The sequence below is a fragment of the Spermophilus citellus genome (assembly GCF_964194105.1).
Source record: "Spermophilus citellus genome assembly, chromosome: 5".
Classification (NCBI taxonomy): domain Eukaryota; kingdom Metazoa; phylum Chordata; class Mammalia; order Rodentia; family Sciuridae; genus Spermophilus; species Spermophilus citellus.
Window position 1 is genome coordinate 117,961,861 of NC_138186.1, and position 27,458 is coordinate 117,989,318.

The following is a 27,458-nucleotide window of genomic DNA, read 5'->3' on the forward strand; positions in this document are numbered from 1 at the left end:
ATCACAATTCAACAATTATTGAGAACTATAAATGGCAATTCACATTGTGTATTTAACCACTTTGAATTTTTTATAATCTTTTTTGCAATGTGGTGAAAATACTATGAAATAAGCTCCAAGTAACCCTTAATCAATGTTTTTCTGTCTTGGTCACAAGAGAGGCACCCCTCCTAAAAAAGTTGTGATCCAGGATTAGTTTCCACCAAACATTTCTGTGGCTATCACCTGGTATACCTACAAATCTGTGTTGCTATATCATCCTTACTAACTTTGAATAACTGGTGCCAAGACATACAAAATTCCAGAGTGATTTTTTTTCCCTGAGATTCAAAGGGGGAAAAAAACCAGAAATATGGTCCTTGTTCCAGCAAGTGCAGTATTTTGTTGGTGTTAAGATAGAAACTTAGGGGCTGGGGTTTTGGCTCAGTGGCACAGCCCTTGCCTAGCACATGTGAGGCACTGGGTTCAATCCTCAGCATCACATAAAAATAAATAATGGCATTGAGTCCATCTACAACTAAAAAAATAATTTAAAAAAGGTAGAAACCTAAATGTTAGGTGATAATAGAAGAACTGAATAATGCTGGGCAACTTCACAAGAAGAGGTCCAACAAGAAAATGGACATTTTAGAACAGAATTTTTATTAACAAAAGTTGAATTGCCACCTATTTGCTTCTTACTTCTATCTTCAAACATGAGATAAATTTAGTGTTCAAGCACCCTGGTTGCCTGTTAAGACTAGATGTGTTAGAATTGAGAACCTCTAAAAAGGGAAGATCAACAGAACAAGATTGCGCACAGAAGAGACCCAAGCAGGAGCAGAAGGGACAGTAATGGAGTCCAGTGACTCCCTCACTGGAAAGAGGACTGAAATGGTGTTTTAAAGGGCCAAGACACTACTTTTTGCCTATTAGAATGGTGTATACCTTGGTAAGGCGGTTGGATATGGACACTTATTATTTTTTTTTTAAAGAGAGAGTGAGAGAGGAGAGAGAGAATTTTTAATATTTATTTTTTAGTTCTCGGCGGACACAACATCTTTGTTGGTATGTGGTGCTGAGGATCGAACCCGGGCCGCACGCATACCAGGCGAGTGCGCTACCGCTTGAGCCACATCCCCAGCCCGGATATGGACACTTATACCCTGTAAATGGCAGTGTAAACCAACGTAGCCTTTTCGGAAGGTAATTTGGTAGTATGTGTGAGAAGGACATAAGACAATGGTTCTCAAACTTCTGTGTGTTTCAGATCGCCTGGAAGCTCCTTAAAACACAGATTGTCAGGCCCTTTCCTCAGAATTTCTAATTCAGAACTGAGGGGCTGGACCTGGGTACTGGCATTTTTAACAACCCACATGATACTGATGTTGCTGATCCAGGGACCACATTGAAAACCACTGGCTTAAGAGGTTGGGAACTTGTCTCTGAGAGTTGTCAGGTGATGACTTACTTAAGTTTTTAACCTCTCTCAGTCACATTTCTTCATTTGTAAAAAAAATAGGGACAATAATAGTGACCACCTCAGATAGTTGTTGCGAGAATGAAATAAATTATCTGGCAAAGTGCACAGAGAAACTACTCCATAAATGTTAGCTCAATAAGTGTTATAATTTAAAATGTTTATTCACTAGTTGGCATGTCTGAGTATACATCTTATGAGAAATACTTGCATTATGGCTTAGATTACATAAATTCATTGAAAAATACAACTTAAAACTGACTCAGAACAATTGGAAAATCTGCATATCTCTATATCCTTTATCAAATTTATAATTAAAATCTTTTTCATAAAGAGAATTCTACCAGATGTGTTGGTGTCTACTACTTAGAGAAAAAAATAGCATAAATTTTGTACAAGCTCAGATAACAGAGAAACTTCCCACATTATTTTATGGTCTTCCATGCCCTGATATCAAGCCTGACAAGGACATTACAAGAAAATTATAGGTCAATATCCTTCATGAGCATAGTTAGAATTATTTAACAAAGTATCAAATAATCAAACATATTAGAAAAATGATATCATGACCAAAACTGCATTAGTTTCCTATGATTGTTATAACAAATCACTTCAAATTTGGTGGCATGAAACAACAGAAATTTATTCTCTTACAGTTCTGGAGGCCAGAAGTCTGAATCAAGGTGTAAACAGGACATTTCTTCTGCAGGAGAATCCATTCCTTGCCTCCTCCAAGTTCTGGTAGCTGCTGGCATTTCTTGGTTTGTGGCCATCTCTCTCCAACCTCTGCCTATTTTACCACTGCTTTCTCCTCCATGTTTATGTCAGGAATGCAAGGTTGTTTTAGCATTAAAAAACCAATGTAATTCATCACTTTAACAACATAAAGGAGAAGACTCACGGTCATCCTATATGCACAAAAGACATGTAACAAAATTCAAACCTGTTCATAATTAAAACTCTTTTATCAAAAAAGGAATAGAAGGAAACTTCCTCAATTTGATAAAGGACATCTCAGAGACCTTTAACACCATACCTAATCATGAAATATGGAATACTCTCCCTTGAGGAGTGAGAACATTGCAGGATGTTCACCCACACCAGTTCTACTTGACATTATATTAGACATGCTAGACCATGCATTTAGGCAAGAAAGAAAGAAAAAAGTTATACAGACTGATCTTAAGCATAGTGGCATGCACCTAGCCCCAGCTACTCAGGAGGCTGAGGCAGGAGGACTGCTTGAACACAGGAGTTCAAGGCCAACTTGGGAAATATAGTAAGATCCTATCTTTAAAAAAGAGGGGAAAATCTGCAAAAACAAAATAAAAATTATGTTGGAAAGACAGGAAATTGAAAGAAAGAACTGTCTTATTAGTTCAGAAACAAATGATCTATAAAAACTCTATAGAAGGAGGAGGCAAGTCACAGATCAAATAAGTATGATGAGTTCCAGTTCCGGAAGCTGGAAATTCCAACAATAAAGCCTGAAAGGATGTGTTTCTGGTGAAGGCTCTTTCTAGTTCTTGCAAATGCCTGCTTTTTAACCTGGAGAAGAAAGAGAATGTGAGCTCTCCTACATCTCTTCTATGGGGCACTAATCCTGTTGTACCTAGGACCTCCCTTTATAACCTCATTTAACTTTAATTACTTTGTAAAGGCCATGTCTCCAAACATCACATTGGGGGCTAGAGTTTCACATATGAATTTGAAGGGATCACATTTAGTCCATAAACAAAATTTAGCTGCACTTTTTGAAACAAGTTTAAGCAGCAAACAAGCAATGTGCTAAGGAGCTTCACTTTGATGTTTTCAGTCAGTATTTTCATTTTTTCCTGAATTATGTTTTCATTTAAATAAAATGAGTGAATTTTCTTAAGTTTATATTATTTGTCCAAGCCAGCTTCCTATTGCCTATTACACAAAATGACACCATGCCAGCCTTTAAAATGTTTACCCTCAGGCAGCAAAGAGAGATGACTTCCAAAGAATACTGGCAAGTATGAGAGCTTTTTTACTTAAACTTAATTTGAATGTTATTTATCCCTTTGGGGTGATGTTTTCCCATAACTTTGTAATAAAAAATATAAGAAATGAATCTGTCTTAATAAAGTGATGTCTATTTCTAGTATTTTCATTATTCATAGAAAACTGTGTTAATCCCTATCCATTTACAAACATGACATATTATGATACAGGAATTCTGTGCAAGGATACAAAAACAATGCTTGACTTGCCATATTCAGCTTCTGCTCTGTAGTGAGCACCATGTCAGCTTCTGAGAGTACAGAAGGGAATAAAGCCTAGGCCCTATCCCCCAGAGAATTTATAGTCTGTTAGGAAGACATTGTTTCCCCAGAAGTGGTAAGGGGTTTGTCCAGTCATCTACTTTTTCTTACCTACATGGCTGGTTAGAAAGTCAAGGAAGGTCAAAGAACAGTTTTTCAAGATAAGATCTATTCTACAAATAGCACAGAATTGAAGTCCACAGACCACGCCAACAATGAAATAGCCAGGCTGGACATGTGCAGTGTCCATTTTAAATAGATGTTTTGTATTATGTCATTTAAACAGTTTTTGTCAATTTTTTTTATCCCTCTCCACCCCCCAGTGCTAGGGATTGAACTAGGGCCTCAAGCAAACTAAGCAAATGTTCTCCACTGAGTTACATCTGCAGCCCCTTTTCAAAAAAATCTTTATTTTCTTCCAGGGTTTCACTGTCACTTACATATTCTTCAATTCACTCTATGATGCCTTTGACTATTGCAGTAACCAAAGAAGATTCATTGGGTAAATTACAGAAAGAACAGTCAGGTTCAACAGATGCTATTATAAGAGGAGAATCTCCCAACCCAACCCCATCTACAAAATGATGCTTGTTTTTTCCAAGACATCATGGTAATTTTCATTAAAAATAATAATAAAAAAGATGTTTCTCCTAGAGGCATTTAGAGAACCATAATTTCACTTGTGAGCTATTTGTAAGTCTTGCTTGCTTCTGTGGTTTTGTGATATCATAATCATCCTGAACATAATAACATTTTAATTCACAGGGAGGCAGGACAAGTGTAACCATAAAAGCTTCCAGGCATGCAGATGACATTTTAACATTTAAAACTTAGCACAAGAGTAGTAGTTGTGCACTTAAAAGATCCACACAGAAACAAAGTCAATTAAATTTTATTTCAACCAAGAATATAAAATAAATGCAATGTAATTTAATTTAGTTTTAACAGTCATTTCAAGAAGAATGTCAGGACAACTTAAAAGTGGGAAACACTTGACTCCAAAGTGGCAGCTTATCCTGTACCTATGGAGGAAGCGGGCCTTGCTAAGGCGTGGCCAGCGCAGAGCACACAAAATCGCAGCGGGGGATGGAGAGCTACAGTTGTCTCTATAGTCATACAAAGAGGGATGTGTGCAGAAAATGACTGAAAAAAGAGACATGGACAGGTGCACTTCACAAACAGGAATTATTGGAAATACAAACTAGGCAGTTTAGAAAGGATATACTACATAACATATATAAAAAGTACTTTCCATTGTTGTTAAAAAGGACATCTTCAGTCCAGATTTTGTGTAATACTTTTAGTGTCTACACAGACAAATCTTTAAAAAAATTAAATAGTATTAATTTACTAAATATTTAGGAGATAACAGTGCATTAAGGTTTTTTTCATATAATACATATCACTCTCTTGCAGTGATAGCATAGAAGAGTAAGTATGGCCTTAGGAATACATTTAAAAAAAAAAACACCCTAGAACAATGACCTTTGCTTTATGATATTTGTGACAATTCTTGAAGAGTATGGGTACCTAAACTGCTATGTTTTGTATAATACGTTACTTGTACTTGACTCCTTCAAGCCTCTCTGTCTGATGGTGATTTCATTTCTCCACCTCCTAAGAAGATATTACCAGAGTTTAAGATTTGCAACTTTCATAGAATTCTTCCTTCATTGAACAGTTTCTGCTACATAAATTTACTCAAAAGTAGATCAAGCTGCAAAAGTCTTATTCTCCAACTAATTTCCCTCTTCTTTTGCCTTTGGTAGAGAAAACAGCATCATTTTAGAGGCACAGAGAACAACTAGCAGTTGCTCCACCAGGAATGAAGCAGTGAACACATACATAAATGTTGTCTCTTTCCATTCTTAAGAGTAAATTATGTTTATAAGAGAAAAGATAGTTCAGATGGCCAAAATTCTAAGTACTAAAGTTTCAAAACCACACAGATATAAAAATATACATGTCCTTGGTTTTTACATCTCACTGCATGATCTACTTTATCACAAGGATTGTTTCAGCCTCACAGTATCAGCCCTGCCGCCAAGCTACTTTATTGTGAGCTCGTCTGTCCTGAACTTTTGAATCCCTTTTCCCAAACATACATCTCACTAGAAAGCTAACTCTAAAACTGACCTATAATATCAAGAGCAGAAAATCTTCAATTCATTATTTCAATTATCTCCCCTGGTTTTGGTGTTCCTATAGGCTGAGGGATATCTGTCCCCACTGCATCCTCAATAGGCATTAAACAGTATCTAATAAACTTTCAAAGAGGAATGCAGTCATTTGGGGACCAAAAAGTTTAAATTTTGCCTCCAAAGAGCTTCACAGGTCTCCTTAGAGATCCCATAGTCTAGGGCCCTTAAGTGTATGCAAGGCTTTTTCCCCTTTAAAAAGAAAGGAAAATATGAACCAAAATTATTCCAAAGGGTAATGGACACGAGTGGGCATCACTGACCCTGAGGCAAGAAGAGAGGACAAAAGGGCCAGAACCAGTGAAGTGATAAGAAGCCCAGTCATATATATAAAGGAAATCTCAGGCTATGTCCTGGAGAACACTGTACTGGGAGCAACTGATAAAATCCCCATATAGCTGATGTCAGTTCTACCAGCAAAATTCATTTATGTATAAGGAAAGCAAGCGGCCCAGTGAATGTATAAACCAAACCATAAGAATTATATGTCAACGTTGCTAATTAAATATTAAGGGGCATGGTATTTTGATTTATGTACATATTTGGGGTTATCTCTTTTTATTAAATGTAAGCTCCCCTTGAGGACAGGAACAGATCTTCTATTTTCACTGTAATTTCCTACAACTACTTAGTAGAGTGTGTTCTGCCTATAAGAGTCATCCATTTGTTGAAGGCTACTGTGAACATTGCAAATAAACAGTAATGTCTTTTCTGATATTAAATCACTGGCTTTTTCCTAAGCTGGACCAAGAAATCCTTCCCTAACACCATTTACTATGGAATTTGGAATAATACCTATCCAAGTGAGTTTAGAGTAAACCAAAGAGCCTTCATATTATAAGACAGTTCATTTTCAAGTCAATTACATGACAAAAACATCCCAAGAGAGCTTACTGTTACTGAATTGACCATAAGTAACAGGAAGTGTGTCCTGTTGTGTTTTCCACCTAGCAGAGCACTGGACACCTTGTAGGGTGCAGTGAGCATCTGAGGACCAGTAGCTCTGGACAGTGAGGCTTCAGGGCATAGAAAAGAACTTTACACAGGTAGCAACTTCATGCAGGAAGATGTTCATTTCTTATTTTAAAAAATGGAAGTGATAAAATACCATGGAAATGATCGGAAATTCCTTCAAATGGAGCATGTCAACTGTTTCATCTACAATCTTGATGAATGTCACTATACAGTATTATTATTTAATAGTATTATTATGCTGAGATCAGTAAGGTCCTGGCTGGCTACAGTATCACATCAATAGTGCAAAATGTATACTGGCTTCTGTCTAAATTTCACTTGTATATGGACCCAGAGTATCATAACCAGGTAGATAAGTTCACAAAGAATAGTTTTAAAAATGCATATAATTTGCATATATGACAAATCAGCTATTTCTTCTAGCTCAAGAAAACATCTAAAACAAGGCTGGTGCTGCTAGTTGCATTCAGAACATTTTTTTTTTTTTTTTGTCCCTTACATTACAATGGGAACTCTGTCTTTACATTTCCTTTTGACTCTGGAGAATGAGGGGCTCCTTAAACTGGCTAAGAAAGAACTTAGCCTCTAATTCATAGATAATGGAAATGCAAATATTCACCTTATATTGTATAGTCTTATACTATCTGCCCATAGTTTTTAGGCACAATTATTTAGTTTTCTGCTAGGGGCAAAAGAAAGTATTCAGTGCAATGAAAAGATTCTTGATAGAATTAAGTTTCAGTAACAAAAGCAAAATTATGCATACATAATACCCACTTTAAACATGAATAAAACCTACATTTTTAACATGCTTTAAAAATAGTTACTCTATGTCTAATGCAAATACAAATGGAGGACACTGCTCTTTACTTTAAAAGCAGATGAATCTGCAGGCTTCAATTTGAATACCCTTGATTAAGTAAGAAAGTTATTCACACCTACCCAGATGTGAAGAAACAAAGGAAAGGAACAGTTCCTTTAGAGAAGCCAACTTTACATACAATACACACAAAGCTTTTCCTTCAAGGGGAAGTAACCCATTCTTTGATCAACATTACTCCTTAAAGAAATCCTAGTGCAGTTAATATTCTCTTCAACTTTCTGGTGTGGATCACCAGAAGACTGTATTTCATCAAAGCTCTTGAAACCCTTTTTAAGGTAGACTTAGCTACATGAAGGTTAAAATCATAATTCTTAATTACTGAATACTATTCAGAATATGATGGTTCTAGGAACTAAGTTCCATATGAATGATTATATAAAAATCACCACACACTTCAGTTCTTCAGAGCATAAAGCATAGTAACTGCAAAGATCTAAGCTGTTTTTGGTTGTAAGTTCCCTCTGTCCCACCACTTGTTTTTACTAGGCCTTCCCTGAAACTAGATAAATAAAAACATAATAGTAAAATACTTTGGGACAGTAACAGTTTTGTTTAAGACTTCCATGAGCAAAACAGTTAAAGTCTGTGAAAACTGTGTAGTGCTCTAAAAGGTGCATTGTTACCTGTGTTGCTAAATCAGTTCATGAAGTAAAAAACTATACACCACTGGAATTCTGTTTCTAAAACATTAAAATCCTATTAAAAGAGCTTTGAAAAGATAAATCATAGTGATTGCTACAGCATGAGAAAGGTGCACCAGAAAATCCTTCAAAAAATGCTGAAGGTTACAGAAGTGCTGGAATTAGATTAGACGCTTTATCAGAGAAGTCACAATGGAACACATGCGGGGAAGGGTATTGGGGAAACTTCACAAGAATCTTCCATAAGTCAATAAAGAAGAGATATCAGTCCTGAAAAATACTCAGTATATAAAGTTTTCCTCCCAAACATGAGTTTTAAATGACATCATAGTTTGTGTTTGGGGGGTTCTTTGCAATGCAGACATCATATTGCTGGAGTCTTGCTTTGTGCTGGCCTGCCAAGTCAAGGGCTGCTGATCAGTACCGGTGGGCCTGGTGAGATGGGTGGTACTGTGCACTCTGTTGAGACGAGGAGGAGTAGCCTAGAGTGCTCTGGGACTGAGAAGATCCTTGAACGCTGCTTTGGTAATTCAGGCGAGAACTGGAGTGCTAGAAGGAAATAGGAAAAGGAGATTACTGATATATATAAGAAGATTTATGGCTCGAGGCTGGGGTTGTAGCTCAGTGGCGGAGTGCTTGTCTAGCATATATGAGGCACTGGGTTCGACCCTCAGCACTACATAAAAGTAAATAAAGATACTATGTCCATCTACAACTAGAACAAAATAAATTTTTTAAAAAAGAAGAGGAGTATGGTTCAAGATGTCAATTACAGTAGGATGGAGATATAAACCATTTTCATCAATAAGCTCCTGGTTTAGATCTACAGTAGCTGACAGTTAACGTAGTTTGGTAATACATTTACTTCTCTGAAATCACACACTATAACCACACATTCTGACAGGTTTGACATTTGGCTGGATTCTTTGGGAGGCAAAGAAAGGGAGAGGAGAAATGCTGACCCACTGTTCTTCATACAAATACTGGGTACAATTTAACCTTTTACATAACTGAGCTTTACAAATAAGAATTACCAATTTGGCATATGGAAATCAATGACATTTGTAATGTATACTAACACGCTATTAATTTTCTCATTATAAAGAACAAAGCTGAGACTAAGAAATTACTATTTTGGAGAAAATAGTTTTCCGAAGTAGAAGCTAGTCCAACCCACAAGACAAAGGAAGGCAAGGTTGGGTAGCAATAAGTGGGTTTTATAAACTTCAGATAATATTTAGAACAAAGTCTGCCCACCAATAAATACTGCTTCCTGTCCAATATGCAAATACAAAATTTTAATACATGGTTGCCTCTAAGAGAAGACAGGGACAAATGCATTTCTTTTTCTTCTAAGACAAGGGGTCTGACCATATTGCCCAGGTTAGTCATGAACTCCCAGGCTCAAGTGAACGTCCCCCTCAGCATCCTGAGTCTGGGATACAGGTTGTGAGCCACTGCTTGTATTTTTATGACTTCATTATTCAATATATGTTTATTACTTTAAATAAAACATCTTCATAGTTTTCATAGAAAATATGAAGAAAATGTATAAAAGAAAAATTCATCTATAGAATAAGAACATCATGAGTTGTGGCTGTAGCTCAGTGGCAGAGCACTTGTCTGCCGTGTGTGAGGCACTGGGTTTCATCTTAGCCCCACATAAAAATAAAATAAAAGCATGCTGTCCATCTACAACTACAAAAATAAATAAATAAATAAAAGAACGTGGTACCTGATTAAACATAAGCATAGCTGGAAATTAACCTTCTAAATATAGTGTTTTAGCCTATATTCTGAAGGTTAGGCTTACCTATGAGCAAAATGAGAAAGAATACATGCAATAAAACTATTTTTTGGAGTTAAAAATGTAAATGACCAAAAGGTAACAGGGGAAATTTAAAAAGGGACAGGTTGGGGGTATAGTTCAATTGTAGAGCATGTGTGCGCATGGCATGCACCAGGCCCTAGATTCAATCCCCAGCATCAAAACTGAACCAACAAAAAAGAAAGAAGAAATCAGCAAGGTCCTCCCCCTCAGTATGCAAAGTCTATCAAACTACACTTGCAATATCTGCCCAAGACAATAGGGCAATAAGACAATCTTGGTCAAAAACAACTTGGCTTTACCTTTTCCAAAATTACAGAGCTAACAAGTTGTATGTTTGAAAGATACCTTTCAAAATTCTGGTTATGTTTTATTTTTTCAAGTTTTTTAATGAAAAGGAAAGTTCTTTCCACTCATAATTCATCAGAGGCAATTCTTCTGGTAAAACATAATGTAAACATATAAGACTGTAATGTGCTAAAACATAACTTTTTTAAATATAAGATTTCCTTTTTAGACAGAGAAAAAGCCAATTTCCCTCTTTTCAAAGTATGAATCAGATTTGCTTACACTGGAAGCAGCCCCAAAGCTTTGAAACTCTACTAATGGAACCCACTGAAGAGGAAAGCAAAAGTTCTCCCTAATAGAAAAGTTAAATATGGCCTTGAATAAATTGAGATAAAGTAACAGGGAGGATCAAATACAAAAAACAATATCACATTAGCATATCTTAGAGATTATGAAAAATGGTTTATTCATGAAGAAACTAAAATATAAATATAAAAATATTCTGAGAAGCCCTAGAACCAGAAAATGGAAGGAAAGGAGAAGAAAATGATAAAACTAATGCCCTATGATTGTTAGGCTAGCTATGATTACTTTTGGGTTAGCAGATTGCACTTGGCGCAATATCTCTTCTGTAGTACATAGAGAACAAACATACTGATTATGTAAGACTTGTAAATGGTTCTACTCCCTCCAACTAAATCACTGAGATATCTATCCATTTTGTCATTCTATCATTACTTACCTATAAGTAAGGTTTACTTATAGGTGGAGAACAATTTGAATAAAGAAAAGCATTTTGAAGAATTTTTGAATTTGAAAAGAACAGGAGGAAATCAAGTAATTGGCCTATAATTATCTATCACCAGGTGATAAAGAGTCTGTCCTTTTGTTATGGTGGGGTCAGGACCACTCAAGCCAGAGGGTTAATTTTGGGGGTCCCAACAGACTAGATTAAGCTGCCTATAGCACAGTGTCTAATTAACAAACAGAAAAATAATGGTGAAGCATGAAATGAATTTATTTGTAATTTGGCCCAAACTGGGAAGATAGCCGGTCTAGAAATCCATCTCCCCCTATGGGCAACAGTTTAGGATTATAGAGGAGAAAGACAAAAGCAGATAGCCAAGGGGTATGCAGGTTATACAACCAGAGTGGTGGTTCACTGGTACCCATCCTGGGACAGTTTTTGTTTTCAGCACAAGATGGAGCTGGGAAGGAAGTAAACTATTACAGGTTAAAAGGACAATGTCTAGATGCTTCTTTAATTTTTTTATTTTAAAGGAGTCCCTGTTACTCACAACCAAAACTTCAGTTAGGGTCCTCTGAGTCCTCTGCTTGACTAGGCCCAACTGTGCGCCTCCCTCTTTGTTCTTACTGAATCCTATAAGCAAGAATTCTGCAAGCAAGAATCCTGCTAAGGTATGTTAGAAAAATCCCCCACCAGAAAAAAGCACACTCATACATTGCTGGTGGGACTGCAAACTGGTGCAACCAATATGGAAAGCAGTATGGAGATTCCTTAGAAAACTGGGAATGGAACCACCATTTGACCCAGCTACTCCTAGGTCTATACCCAAAGGACTTAAAAATAGCATACTATAGTAACACAGCCACATCAATGTTCATAGCAGCTCAACTCAGAATAGCTAAACTGTGGAACCAACCTAAATGTCCTTCAACAGATAAATGGATAAGGAAACTGTGAGATATATATATATGCATACATACATACACACACACACATACAATTATTCAGCATTAAAAGAGAATAAAATTATAGCATTTGCAGGTAAATGGATGGAATTGGAGAATATCATACTAAATGAAGTAAGCCAATTCCAAAAAACCAAAGCCCAATGTTTTCTCTGAAAAGTAGCTGGGGAGGGAAATGGGAAGAATGGAAGAACTTTGATTGGGCAAAGGAGGGTGGTGGGGCGGGGCATGGGGGAAGGAAAGAAGGTGAAATGCAATGGATATCACTACCCTAGGTACACACATGTATGACTGCACACATGGTACAGTTCTACATCATGTATAACCAGAGAAATGAAAAATTGCACTGTATTTGTGTTCAATGAATCAAAATGCATTCTGATAGCATATATACCTAATTAGAATAAATAAATAAATTTAATTAAAAAAAACAACCCACCCTCAATAACGGGTCTCTCTGGCCTGCCTTTAGCAATAATACTACCAAGTCAGAAATATTTTATCCCTGATGTTTCCTCTTGATAATTTTCCATCTCCAACCCCACCCTGTGCCTTGGTAATGAAACTCTGCTTGTCACTGTTAGTGTTGGAGTTTATCCCATCTCTCTTCCCACTTCAAGACTCTGTTGCAGTGGTCCCTATATCTATCCACGTAGTCCCCCTTGAATAAAGTCTGCTTTACCATCCATTATGATTCAAATCTACAATGTCCCCCCCAAAGAATCAGTGTTGAAGTCTTGGTCCCCAGTAGAGCAATGTGCAGAGGTGAGACTTTTGGTAAGTGATTGTGTCACGAGGACACTAATCTCATCAAGGGATCGATCTCGACAGGGTTGTAATTGAATGGACTATAGGGAGGTGGCAGAAACTGTAGGAAGTGGGGCCTCCTTAGAGAAGTCAGTCACTGTGGGTGTCGCCTTGAAGGGTATATCTAGTTCCAGGTCACTTTCCCTCTCTCTCTCATTCCTGGCCACCACGAGATGAACAGCTCTGTTCTGCCAGGTGCTCCCTGCCATGCATGATATTGTGCCTCACCACAAATCCATAGCAACGGGCCCAAGAGACTATGAACTGAAACTTGTGAAACCATGAGCCAAAATAAATTATTCCTCCTCTAAGTTGATTTTCTCAGGTATGTTGTCATCGCAACAAAAAGCTAACTAACATGCCATGTTTAACAAATGTTTACATAAACTATTTCCTGTAACACAGGTTAATATAACACAATCTGAGGCATAAAGCTAAGAGTATACAGTCAACATTTGTGGCTCATATAATAGGGATAAACTGAGGTTTAGGGAAAAGTGGAATTTATGACAAAATTCACATATGTTCATGACTACTAACCAAATACCAAGATGTTTTTAGTGAATCAAAATGAAGCTTTGAGGGCTGGGGTTGTGGCTCAGCGGTAGAGCGCTTACCTAGCACACACAAGGTGCTCGGTTTGATCCTCAGCACCACATAAAAATAAAGGTACTGTGTCCAAATACAACTAGAACACAAAAAAATATGGAGATTTGACTGGTTTAACTGGAACCAAAGGGAAATATTTTATACTCCTCTGTTATCAGGAAATCTTTGTAAAGCCAGTTTAAGCTGCTATTTATTATGTCTTTCTTGATGCTTCTCTTTATTCCAGTTCCTTATCAGTGAGTTTATTGCTCCCTTGCCAGAGGTTTTGTTTTCTATTATCTCTATTCCAAGTGATCCTCTTCTGCGATTCCCTGAGGAGGATGGTTCTAAAAATTTTTCCATCCTTCTTTCATTTAAGTTTTCCCTTCTACTTAGGTCTTTTCTTAGCTTTTTGCCACCTTGAAAAAAATATTTTTGCAACATTCTCTACTGTATCATAGTAGGTATTTTACCTCTCTCCAAGTATCAATCCTTAGACATTTTTCCTTTAATTTCCTAAATTAGTGGTACAATTATAGTTTTCCTTTTATCTTAATAACAAAAAGTATTGTCTAGTCTCAAAATTATTTCTTGTGAGACTTTAACAGCTATTTCTGGAAAGTCCCAGTCTTCATTCTTTTCTCTTCTATAGCCAAGTGGCTACTATTTTCTCCCTGTAAGAGCAAATCTTTCTAAGAATGTAATTAATTTCATCCAAAGTAAGCCACGACTTCCCTCCCTTTCCAATTGCTTATCTAGGTATTTTCTTCAGACCCAAAGCTGTTAAGCAATTATATGAGTAGAAATACTTTTTTTTAAAGGAGGAAGCCGCCTACTCTACTTTTTCTCTTCCGGGTGTTAGAACAAGCAAGTCCAGATATGAATATCTCATAATTACATGAAATATGATAAAAATCTTCATTTTGATATAATTCCCTAGAAACAGAATTTCAGAGTTTGTATATCAAATGTTAAGAATTAAGAATTAACTTAAAAGGATCTCTTAAAAGCCTAGTTTCCATTTCATAAATCATGAATATATACACATACTAATTAAAAAGGAAAAATTCAGGGGCTGGGATTGTGGCTCAGTGGTAGAGTACTTGCCCAGCATATGTGAGGCACTGGGCCTCGATACTCAGCACCACATACAAATAAATAAATGAGATTAAAAAATTTCGTCAACAACTAATAACAATATTTAAAAAGAAAAAAGTAAAAATTCAGTGGAGTACCTGATAATCTGACGGCATAACTGGTCCCCCTGAGTTTGTGCCGGAAGCCCCCAGCCGCGGCTTCTTGTTTGGAGGCACCTGATTCAAGCCGGAGTCCTGGCTGTGCTGCAACCCTGCTCCAGCACCCCCAACACCAGCCGCAGTCCCTCCTGTTGTCCCATTGGTCTGAGTGTTGTTCTGTTGTGGCGGGGGTGCCTGTGGAGGGGCTGCTGCCTGCTGTGGAGGGGCTGTGGGTTGCTGATGCTGGTTCTGCTGCTGCTGCGGATTCTTTTATGGCAGGAAGGAAGGAAAGAAGGAAAGAAGGAAAGAAGGAAAGAAGGAAAGAAGGAAAGAAGAAAGAAAGAAAGAAAGAAAGAAAGAAAGAAAGAAAGAAAGAAAGAAAGAAAGAAAGAAAGGATATAAAACTAAATTCACAGGGAATTCTATTACTTGATATGCACATGTGACTGCTGACCCAGCTGGGACAAACCTGTATGGGTCACTAAGTGATTGGAATGACTGAAGAACAGGGCAGCCAGAGAATATAGCATCCCCAAAATTCATACCAGCCCCAGAACAGAATGCATTTTCTGAAGTTCACTCAGATCACACAGTAATCCTCCAAAACTAGTCACAGACACCTTATAGGCCACAGGGCACAAAGCATATAGTTTTGTACCCATTTAAAACAGCTATAAAAAATCTTTTCAATCATGATTTTGGAAAGAAGAGCAGTGTAAGGAGGAGGCATATATATCCAGTTAAGATAAAAGAACAGAGTGATGCCTGCAAAAGACAGTGTGTAATGTAATGGTAATGACACTGAACAGAAAAAAGCAAGAATTAGGAACTGGAATAGAATAAGCTATTAGACAAACCAGAAAGTTCAATGATCTGTAAGCTTATTGTATTTTACATTTCAAGCTGTATCTACAATCCTCAAATTTCTACAGAAAATAGTATTTATTTAATTATTTAATAGAGATTATCAAATTATGCTCCCCTGAATTATCTTTCTGACACCCTTACCCTCAAAAATTCAAAGTGTGCCATGCAGTTTATACCTTGTCACCTTTTTCTTCAGGCTCATCTTCATTAAGGAATTCTCGTTTAGGGTATGGAATCTGGCAGCCAGCAAACACACTAAAAAATTGTATTTAAAAAAATACATGTCAAGGCCTAAAGTCTATAATAATCATTATCTTATTAATTTAAAATTCTAGTTTTTCTTTTGTAAATTATTTCATACTCTTCCTCTGTGGCTGGTATCTGCTGAATGTCTCCCAAAACAACCCAATTTGAGCAATAAAAAAAACTACTCAACTGATTTCTACACTGTCACTTTCAATTTCAAATTTTGACTGCTGCTTGCTAGCTGATATATATGACAAAGAAGCTTCTCCACACTGATTTCATCAGCACCAAAATAACTGAATTAGTATTTGCTTCAACAACAACAAAATATTTTGTCCCCTCGAGAAAAAAATGCACTTCAAATAAATTCAAGCACAAAAGATATACTTGGATGACATTAGGATAAAGGAATAGAGGGGATTTGCAGCACCGTGGACACGCTCTAGAAGACACAATTTTAAGTTCTCCATCTCTGATCTGATTGGTCTATAAGTCGCATTTGTTTTCAGTTTTAATTTTCATTTGTAAAACTGATTAATGGTCATTACTAAAACACTTGTTTTCATTCACACCTTTCTCCAGCTTGGCCTGTTTCAAAATATGGACCATTTTTCTTCAGGAGTTTTTCTCTGAGGCTATATTAATAAAGAAAGTAAAATACTTCAGTAATGAGTATTTCCTTGATTTCATCCACCATCTGATATCCTTGACCTGGAGTGAAGGACATAGAAGAGGGAGTAAGATACATACTCTAATGTTGGCAAGGGGTCCTCCTGAAAATAAGGGTCCTGCAGAGCCTGCTCTGAGGTAATTCTCTTGGTTGGATCCATAGTAAGGAGTTTCTGAAGCTAGAGAAACAAAAGAAATTGACAGCACATGAAAAGGTTTGCTTACAAATCAATGTCCAGACTTTCGTAGTAAATGTGTAACAGGATTACATAAAATGTATTTTGTATAGCCCACTGCATAATCAGTATACTATACATCTATTTATGTGAACTTAGCAGAAATCATCAGCATTAAAGCACCTTTAAAATTCTTTTTTATGCTGATAAATCATTTTAAAAATTAAGGCTAGAAGGGTGACATTTCCAGAGAAAAATATTTAATTTTGCCTCAGCATCATCCTCCAATTTCTTTTGTTTCAAAAGAAGAAATAGCTGGGATAGTTCCACAGTAAACAAGATGAGATGAAAACTGTGTTAAGATCAGATTTCAGTCTGGGAGAGAAGCACCTACCAAGAGGAACACTTTGCTGTCAGGCTTGACCTTGTGTTTCTCCATGTACTTTATGAGGCTACTGTTGGCATACCTGCAAGCACACGGACAGTCACATGTCAATTTACATTTTTTAATGAAAAGCTCTAAGACTGGTTTTCTTAGAAGGTTTATTAAGTTTAAAGCATTGCTTTTGCTGATTAAAAACAAACACATTACCAAATATTGGCAAATGTGTTAAGAAAGAGAAATTGTTATATATCATATTTGAGATTTTTATATTGGAAAATAATTACATGTCAACTATTAGAAAAATTAATATGTAATATGACCTATCAATTCCATTTCTACGTACAAACCTGAGTCTAAGTGATGCTTGTGTATATGCATATCAAAGTACATGAATAAGAGTCAGCTTTTATTTTTCCTCTGAGGTACTGGGGATAAACCCAAATCCTCTACACTGAACTACATCCTCAGCTCTTTTTATTTTTTGAGACATGGTTTCATCAAGTTGCCCAGGCTGCCTCAAACTTGCAACCCTCCAGCCTCAGCCTCCAGAGTAATTGAGATTACAGAAGTGTACTACCACACCCAGCTTCTTATCAACATTTTTGTAGCAGCAAAAATAACTATAGAAAACAAATGTCCATCAACTGAAAAAAAACTAGGTAAATTGTTAAAATGTCACAGAATAGAATGCTATACATGAATATATGTATGCATATGAATGCATATGGTTGAGTAGGAAAAACAGCATGTTGCTGAAGAAAATACATAGATAAACCAGGTGTGGTGGCACAGGTCTGTAATCCCAGAGGCTCAGGAGACTGAGGCAGGAGGATCACAAGTTCAAAGCCAGTCTTGGCAATTAGCAAGAACCTAAGCAAGACCCTGTCTCAAAATGAAAAATAAAAAGCAGGAGGCTGTGGTTGTGGCTCAGTGATAGACCACTTGCCTAGCATGTGCAAGGCACTGGGTTTGATCCTGAGCATCACATAAATAAATAAAATAAAGGTATAAAAAATGTTGTATCTTAAAAAGGGGGGGATATGGGGATGAGGCTCAGTGGTTAAGCGCCCCAGATTCAATCCCTGGTACCAAAAATAAATAAATAAATAAAAAGAAAGAAAAAAAATACATGAATGATACTAGATACTAGTACTAGTTATATAAATTTCAAAGACATATTAAACTGAACAAAACTTTTTAGAGATACATACATAGAAGAATAAAACTATGATTAAAAAATGTGGAATGATAAACAGATTCAGAACATTCAGTCTTCTCTGGTAGAGATAAAAAAGAAGGGAGGATACTCAGGGTACTTCAATAATCTTAGCAACGCTTTATTTCTTAGGTTAAGAGGTGAGTGGGGGAAATTCATTTGATTTATTCTAAACATACTATGTATATATTTCATCATATATTTTCTTTCCTACATATGAAATATTTTGAATTAGAAAGGTCTAAAAATAGGTTAAAAATAGTCATGGTAAAAGAAAATATATAAAAATATAAAGAAAAAACTTCAATTCACTCATATCAAGCCATTCAGTGAGAAAGAACCACTGTCAAAGTTTTGATAATTTTTCTTTGGCTTCTTTTTCCTATGTACATGTATATATGCATGTGTGTATATACATATATGATTCAAATACACATGTGTGTGTGTATATATATACACACACACACACACACATATGATTCAAGCACAGCAGGACTTTTGCTTTGTTTTTATAGAATTGGAAACATAGTACATAGTATGTTATCATGAGTTTTTTTAATTTCATATTGCTTCACAAACAGTTTGCTTTGTTAAATGCTCTTCAAACACATTCTTTTGAGTAGCTGAATATCTCCTATTGGTATGAAGCTGTTTCATAGTAGCTACAAGTACATGGCCAGGAAACAATACTATAGCTGATGAGAATCAGGCCAGGTGCTGGTCCAGTTATTTATCTAACTGAATTTATCCTTTAAAATTTCTCTCCTCTTAATTCTGGTTATTATAAACACTATTGGTTTAGGTAGAACTTTTCATTTTATCTTTAATGCTAAGTTAATTGTTAAGTTAATTGTTCATTAATTTTCTCCATCTTTTATATTATTAAATATCTTCAATTACTGAAACCATTTTCATTCAATATTCATTTGACAACTAATTAATGAGCACATACTATGTGCCAGGCCCTGAGGATACATAAAATAATATATAAAATAGAGATGATCCATACTATCTAGATGAAAAGACAGGATTCAAAAGCTAACCGTAGCACACAGTGATGAATGCTAAAAGCAGCAGCACAGCATGCAATGGGAATGCAAGGAGACCAACCTAATTTAGACCTGGAAGGTTAGGGGAGGCAAAATCCAAAGGATAAGTCGAAACAATAAGTAAGAGTTAATCTGCCCGGCACAGTGGTGCACACCTGCATTCCTAGCAGCTCAGGAGGCTGAGGCAGGAGGATGGCAAATTCAAAGCCAGCCTCAGCAAAAATGAGGCACTAAGCAACTCATGGAGACCTTGTCTCTAAATAAAATACAAAATAGGGCTAGAAATGTGGCTCAGTGGTCGAGCACCCTTGAGTTCGATCCCCCCTCCATTGCAAAAAAAAAGTTAATCTGATAAAAGGGGTGAGAGGAAAAGTATGTCCTAAAGAGGAAAGAGTACATTTTAAAATTCAGAGGTCAAAAAGAAAGCTCAGAATACTTAAAAGAAATCCATGATGTTTTGGCTAAAGAATACCGAGGACGGTTAAGAAAGGAATCCGGAGATGCCAAAAGCATCCTAAACCATATTAAGGAACTGAAAGCAATGGTAAATTAAGAGCACCTAGAAAAAGTGACATGATCAAATTTGCTTTTGACAATGACTATAGTGTAGACAGAGAATTGGAATAGAGTAGAAGTAGAAAAATCACTAAGTAGGCTGGCCACTGCAGGAGTCCAGAAAAGATGATGTTGGTGGCCAAAATTATAACAGTGGCAGGGTGAATGGAGAGAAACAGAAACATTCAAAGGATCCCTAGGATTATATTTGCTAATCAACTGGATGCAGGGTATGAATGGAAGATAGTGAGAGATAGAAGGATCAGGAGGAACTCACAGGTCTTTGACTTGAACAATTAAGTCAATCATGGAGCCAGTTCCTATGGCAGGAAATAGCCTGGAGCAGTTTTGGAGAATAGATGATGAGTTCTATTTTGGACACTTGAAGCTTAACAGAACTTTGAAGTTGGGATTCCATAAAGCATTTTATTCTCTTTTTTTTTTTTTTTTTTTGGTTCCGGGGATTGAACTCAGGGGCACTCAGCCACTGAGCCACATCCCCAGCCCTATTTTATATTTTATTTAGAGACAGAGTTTCACTGAGTTTTTAGTGCCTCCCAGTTGCTGAGGCTGGCTTTGAACTTGTGATTCTCCCATCTTAGCCTCCAGAGCCAGTGGGATTACAGGCATGTGCCACCATGCCCAGCTATAAAGCATTTTAATAAATAGACTTGAAATCTGGAAAAGAGATCTGAGTGGGATATACAGGCTGAACAAACCTAACACAAAAACCTGAAACTTAAAATGCTCCAAAATCTGAAAAAATCCAAAATCAAAAAAACTGTGGCCCTAAGAACTTATAAGAGATACTTAAGCTGTATAAATTCAGAGTTACCAACACAATTGATGATAAACTGTGGCCACTGAAATTCTGGAGTCTGGGGAAAATATCTAGAGTAACAAGGGAGCCTAAACAGAATCTTAGTACTAGGGCTATCTTAAGGCAAAGGACCCTAACAAGGACTCTGCGAAAGAGGGACTGGAAATGATCAATGCCATTCTCTACTTCCCTTTATTATGCTTTCATTCCTACAAGTCATCTGTCCTGAAATTTTCCTGGTAAGCTGCCCAAAGAGAACCTCTTCTACTGTTTTCTCTAGGTGTGCATATTTAGAACAAACTCCTTTCATGCCTTTGTTGTCCCTTCAAGTCTACTCAATATACATGTCTCCACCAGTGTGTTTTACTTGTGTCCTGGGAAACATGTTCTTCCTTCTGCTATTCCTCCTGGGTTCCTGGTCCAGCATTTCAGTCACCAGTTATTACTCAAAGATTAAATTACACATGTGGCTTTGAACTAAGATTTTTATCATGCTAAAACAGAATAGATAAACTACCTACTGACCCTGAAATTTTTAAAAGCTTAAAAATATCATAGTCTAAACTAGACATATATATTAGCAGCATTTAAAGCATCCCTTAAATCACAAGTATAGGTACCTACCTGACACACAAGGCCCTAGGTTCAATTCCCAAGGCGGGGGGGGGGGGGGGGGGGGGGGGGAGGGGAGGGGAGGGGGGAGGGGGGGGAGGGGAGGGGAGAGGGGAGGGGGGAGGGGAGGGGAGAGGGGAGGGGGGAGGGGAGGGAGGAGGGGGAGAGGAAGGGAGATGGGGGAGGGATGAGGGAGGGAGGGGGAGAGGGAGGGGGAGGGGGAGAAGAAGAATACTAAAAGTGCCTGGCTTAAATAATAATCTACATCTGTTTTTTTTTTTTTAAAGATTAAATTTTCCTATTGGAGTTGCTACCTATAATTAACATGTTAGGATCTGAATGTTTGTGGCCCCCTCCCCAAACTCATATTGAAACCTAATCTCCAATGCAATAATATTGAAAGGTGGTACCTTCATAAGGTGCTTAGGTCATGGAAGCTTCTGCTTTCGTGAAAGGCATAATGCCTCATAGAAGAGGCTTCACCCCCTTTTACCCTCCCACCATTGAGGACACAAACACAAGACACCATCCTGGAAGCAGAGAACAGTCCTTAACAGACATGTAATGTGCCAGCACCTTGATCTCAGACTTCCCAGCCACCCAACTATAAGAAAATAAATTTCTATTGTTTATGAATTACCTAAGCTAAATACTTTTTTTTTCTAGCAGCATAGATGGACTACAACAATATGAATTACTTACGTTGTTCTTCTAAAGTCTTTTTGAAGTGTAGGGTATTCTGGCATCTTTCTAATATCTTCCCAGTCTTTATCTTACAAAAAAAAAATTGAATATTGTTATGAAAAATAATGTTAATTTTACTCAAAATCTAATTGGTTTAGTTTTAAAATATACATAAAATACACTTTATCTTTTGAAAACGAATTATTTTGAAATGACTCAAAATACTTTTTGCGGGGGTACTGGGGCACTATTTGACCACTGAGGCACATCACCAGCCTTTTTTGTATTTTATTTAGAGACAGGGTCTCACTGAGTTGCTTAGTGCCTCACTGTTGTTGAGGCTGGCTTTGAACTCACAATCCTCCTGCTTTAGCCTCTGGAGCCGGTGGGATTACAGGCATGGGCCACTGCACCCAGCTCAAAATACTATTTAAAAAAGAAAACAAATTACCTGCAGGAAATCCCATGACACTAAATATCCGATCAAGTTGATCATGATGAAAGGGATTGCTTGTTTTAATATCTTCCTGACGACAGTGAAAAATAGGTTCCGAAGTCAACAATTCAGCAAATATGCAACCTATTGCCCATATATCTATGAAGAAAAAAAATCAAGTTTTTATACAAATGTATCACATTTCCTTAGTTACAATTCCTGAATATAATTCCAATACACACATAAGAATACTTTTCAATAAAGCAATGTACAAAGAACAGCAAGTGTATGAAGAGAATATATACAGTATATATGTGACACGAAATAGCTGTATCATGTAACAGATTGGAAGCTAAATAAAGAACATTTACTTATAAGTTTCCTAAAAAATAAACTTAGAAAGAAATTAAATTTGGCAAGCAATAAATTTTAAGATTTACACAAAAATCTTCCTAGCCACTATTAATAATTTAATCATTGAAGCATTCATTGATAACCTAATACCAGGCACAATACTCAGATCTGACAGAGTCAAACACCATCATCCAATATGGTGATGTAATTCTTTTAATGCTATAAATGTGTAATGAATATGTCTAGACAGCAAAAGGATTTGGAAAAACCCAACTTTTATCTGAAAGATTTCTAGACTCAGTTCTTTTCCCAGCAAATTACAAGGTTTATGAGCTGATAAATAATACAAGCATGACTAGGACATGGTGGTACATGCCTGCGATCTCAGCAATATGGGAGGCAGAAGCAGGAGGATTGTAAGTGGCCTCGGCAATTTAGTGAGAATCTGTCTCAACATAAAAAATAAAAAGGGCTGGAGATGTAACTCAGTGGTAGAGTACCCCTGGGTTCAATCCCCAGTACTGAAAAAACAAAACACCACAAAACCAGCAAAATACACATATGTATATGTATTGTAGGACATCACTAGAGATAGAGCTTATCTTAACAGGTCTGCTCTGATGCTATCCCACCCCCATCCTTAGGACAGAGTTAGGAAGCTTTAAAGGTTTTATAAGGGGCTAGGAATGTAGCTTAGAAGTAGGGAGTTTGTGCAGCATGCTCAAGGACCTGGATTTGGTCCTCAGCACCATAAAAATTTTCTTTTTAAGTTTTATTAACTAAAGTCACCAATTATAGATTATTCAATTGGGCTTTATATATTGAATGATTAGAATTTATATTCTGGGACTAAAATATTTAAAATGCTTTGCCAAATGTGTAAGTGAATTAATTTTTGTGAAATGTGTATCCACATTTGTCCCTTTAAATAAATGCCATTTAGTTATGTATTTTTAAAACAGATAATAATGCTAGGAATATGGTATAGTAAAAAAAGTACAGTGTTTAGTAGCCTATCAAATGTGAGAATCACATTCTGTAGATAAACTAGAGTTAAATAATATTCATTAGCTAAAATAATTGTCAGTATGATATTTTGTAAAAAGAGAAAATGCCAAGTGCAAAAAACACATATAGTAATGCCTCTTTTATCTGATCCCATTCAGGAATGGTTTCCTTCCAGCTAAGTTAGCCTTCTGGATAATGGGAACATATCCCTTCAATAACCATTTTTTATTATACCATTACATGCCATCATAAGGGATATAAAATATAATTTAATCCTCCTTAATGATGCAGCCAAGGTCATCAACATCATAAACATTCATCACACACGATAGAGTAATAATACTGTTCAGTGTCCACTTTTTAATTCTTTTCTCTCTCCCACATCATGTTGGCTATCATTCTTGTCCCTGATGGTCCCATCTCTCTTCCTCCTGGATGCCTTTATCATACAGTCAACTGGGATGACTACTATATTGTTGTTGTTCATGTGTCTATCACGACCACAGTTGTCTTTTATTCAAAACAGAACCCTGGATCTATACTTCCCCACAAACTGCTAAAATAAGGAATATCAAGTAGTGCTAAATTTTACTACAATTTCTGCCTCATATTAGCCTATAATTTTAAGTAGTTATCTGGCTCCTACATCAATCATCTCTGCCTCCTCCTCAGATCTCTTTCCTCAATCAATGGTTGTTCTGATGCTTGTCCCCAATACACACTAGTATCACTGCCACTCACCTCCCTACTAAATGTCATTCCATAAAACCCCACTGTTATCAAATCATCAAACTCTTTTTCCTATGCTCTAAATATACATACTCATTTCTGACATGGACTGGTATGGAGAAGAATGAGAATGAGTGATTATGTATGTGCTTATATACATATGCTATGAATATCTTTCAAGGCCAAAGATAATTGATTCAGGGAATTATTCTTTTCTCTGTCTTAATATCCTAACTCCTATTGAGAATGAATAATTAGGACTTTACTAAAATTAGAAACTAGTAATTATGTTTTTATCTTTAAATGGTAAATCTCATTTAGTGAGCAAGTAAATTGCAAGCTTAAAATTCAATTTTAGTTCTCCTTACTGAGGAAATAAGAAATATACTTGGTTTTCAATTCATACTCAATTATCTTTATCTCCAAAAACTATTTTTATTTTAACAGAAGAAAATTTAATCAGAAAATAATTATAAAACTGTATTTTTCAAAGTATGGACTCTCAAAGTATGTGGGTCACACATACTGTGTGAACTGTGTGGAAAGTACATGTTAAAAATGGGTCTTACCATGAGTTGAGAATGAAACTGACTTTAGTGGAGCATCACTTAGCTTAACAAAAGGTATTGGCTGAATATGCCTTTTCTTAGAGAAAACACTCTCTTCTAGATATAGACTGTACTGGTAGTAGGTGAGGGCTACAGGCATATGGACTTCTATGGGTACTGCATCCTCTAGGTTATCCAACATCAGCCTGATTGTTCCAAGGCACCACCTGTTTCTTCCAACATTCTAACATTCTCTTTGGCTTATTTTTACTCACTCTCTTCCTATCCTCTGGTAGCTTCTGAGATTGCCTAAGGGATCTAACTGCTTCCAATAGTTGATAAGAAGAGACCTAACTAACAAAAAGTAAACATCATTCTAAAAAAAGTCTCAAAAATACAGTGCTACATTAAAAGTCATTTGTTGACAATTGTTGGGCCACTCCATCCCTTCCATTTTTTTCTGTAGTTCTTTCTTTACCCTCTACAGACAGCTGCCACTTTCCTCCATGGATCATATGGCCAATTTTGAGAACAAGGGCCTTATATCATCTCACATTCCTCTACTGCCAAACAAATACTGGTTTCCTCACAGCTCTGAGGCTACTCAAAGGCTTTACCATTAATTTAACAGAATCATTTGACAGTATTTATGAGATATTTACAATATTACAGTTCTATGCTAGAGTATCAGTATCTGAGCAACATATAAACATATTCTAGGTGTTTGACTTTTACAGAAATCAGACCTCCTGATGAACGAGGACATTAATTTGTGTTTGCTTTTTTACCCATGAGCAGGCTAGGAATCAGTCTAATTTGTCCAAATGTGAGAACTTCCTTTGCAGTTCTTTGGGTGCCACCAGGTTTTCATAAGCAAGGATTGTGCTTCTTGTCAATTTTTAACATTATAATTTTAGTATCCTTGTTAAATATGACTCAACAAAAATAATTAAAGGTAGTCCAAACTGATATGAGCCTAACACCAATAAGCAGATAATCCAAATTAAGAAAGAAAATTTAAAGGAATACACTTGGGAAATGTAGGCACTTTATAGAAATAGACCTTCTACCAGCTATTATTCATTCATTCACTCACTATGCTTCTTTTATTATCTCCAGATTTGAGGATGGCTCTCTCCAGCTGACTCTCAACCAACAGAGGGGATATTCTGAGGACACTGTAGTGACCAGATAGCAAAATCTCTGAAGCCTCTGTTATAAAGCAGACTTAAAGTCCCAGTGAGTGTGTTTATGACAGAGTTTCCTACTCAGTGCCCCAACCACCCTGTAGCGAGATAGCAAGCTGCTGAGCACAGTTAATCTTGCTCAACTAACTAGATTATATTTCCTACCTTGAAAGAGAAACTGCATTCTGATAACTAATGGTAAAAGAGAAAGATAAGACATATAGTTCTTGCTAGAAAATATGGTGACTAACTTTCCCCCAAGTAAGAGTTCTTGCCAACAGTGTATTACTCCTGCTTTTATATTTTTCTTTCTGTGAGAAAAACGATCCTAAACGTCTCTCTAGTTCTTCTGGCCAATAGTTAGGTGAGAACAAAATAAAATTTGCATGTTCTTATTTTCATAGCAACCTAATAGGATTAGATACCTCTATTCTCTAAAAGAAAATGCTTTCTTCTTTAAAAATGACCATATTCTCCTATTCAGTTCTAAAATCCAAATCTACTTGAATGTAAAATCCAGGAACATAGAAGATATCAGGATTTTAACAGAAAGATATAAGGTAGTTTTTACCACGTACTTTCATTATTATATCATTTGGTATTTATGAAAGCTCAATGCCAAGATAGCAAATCATGTTAGACCAACTTACCAATGGCCTTTGTATAATGCCTCGCACCAAGCAAAAGTTCTGGAGCCCGATACCAAAATGTCACAACTACTGGATCCAAATCTGCTAGTGGCTTTAGAGGAGAATTGAATAATCTGGCAAAACCCATGTCAGCTAAAAAATAAAATAAATTAATATAAAACTCAGTTTGACATGCTATTAGAACCATGCAAGGTTGATAAAATGGTCACTAACCTTATGAAGCAATGCTTTTCCTCTGGAAAAAATCACAGGTCTATGCCAAGCACTAAATGGGAATCACTTCATTTATCTTTAGTATCCTCCTGGATGTAGATATTACCATGGTGTCCTTTTTACTGCTGAAGAAACTAAGGCCTAAAGACTT

The 27,458-nt window shown here is 36.5% G+C and overlaps 1 protein-coding gene across 9 annotated transcripts in view; it reads right to left on the reverse strand.

Annotated features, from left to right (window-relative positions):
* Nucleotides 1–5,207: 5,207 nt before the first annotated feature.
* CDK19 (cyclin dependent kinase 19) overlaps nt 5,208–27,458 on the reverse strand; it is a 164,287-nt gene continuing 142,036 nt past the window's right edge. For 8 of the 9 annotated variants that reach the window (XM_081294525.1, XM_081294528.1, XM_081294524.1 and 5 more), the window contains 8 exons: nt 27,095–27,226; nt 22,634–22,777; nt 22,201–22,270; nt 17,256–17,328; nt 16,767–16,864; nt 15,947–16,025; nt 14,904–15,170; nt 5,208–8,993 (listed from right to left, as the gene is read on the reverse strand). In XM_081294525.1, the coding sequence (XP_081150651.1) occupies nt 8,862–8,993; nt 14,904–15,170; nt 15,947–16,025; nt 16,767–16,864; nt 17,256–17,328; nt 22,201–22,270; nt 22,634–22,777; nt 27,095–27,226 (995 nt within the window). In that variant the 3' untranslated portion in view covers nt 5,208–8,861. The remainder of the gene's footprint in view (nt 8,994–14,903; nt 15,171–15,946; nt 16,026–16,766; nt 16,865–17,255; nt 17,329–22,200; nt 22,271–22,633; nt 22,778–27,094; nt 27,227–27,458) is intronic. The other variant, XM_081294526.1, reaches the window with a different exon arrangement.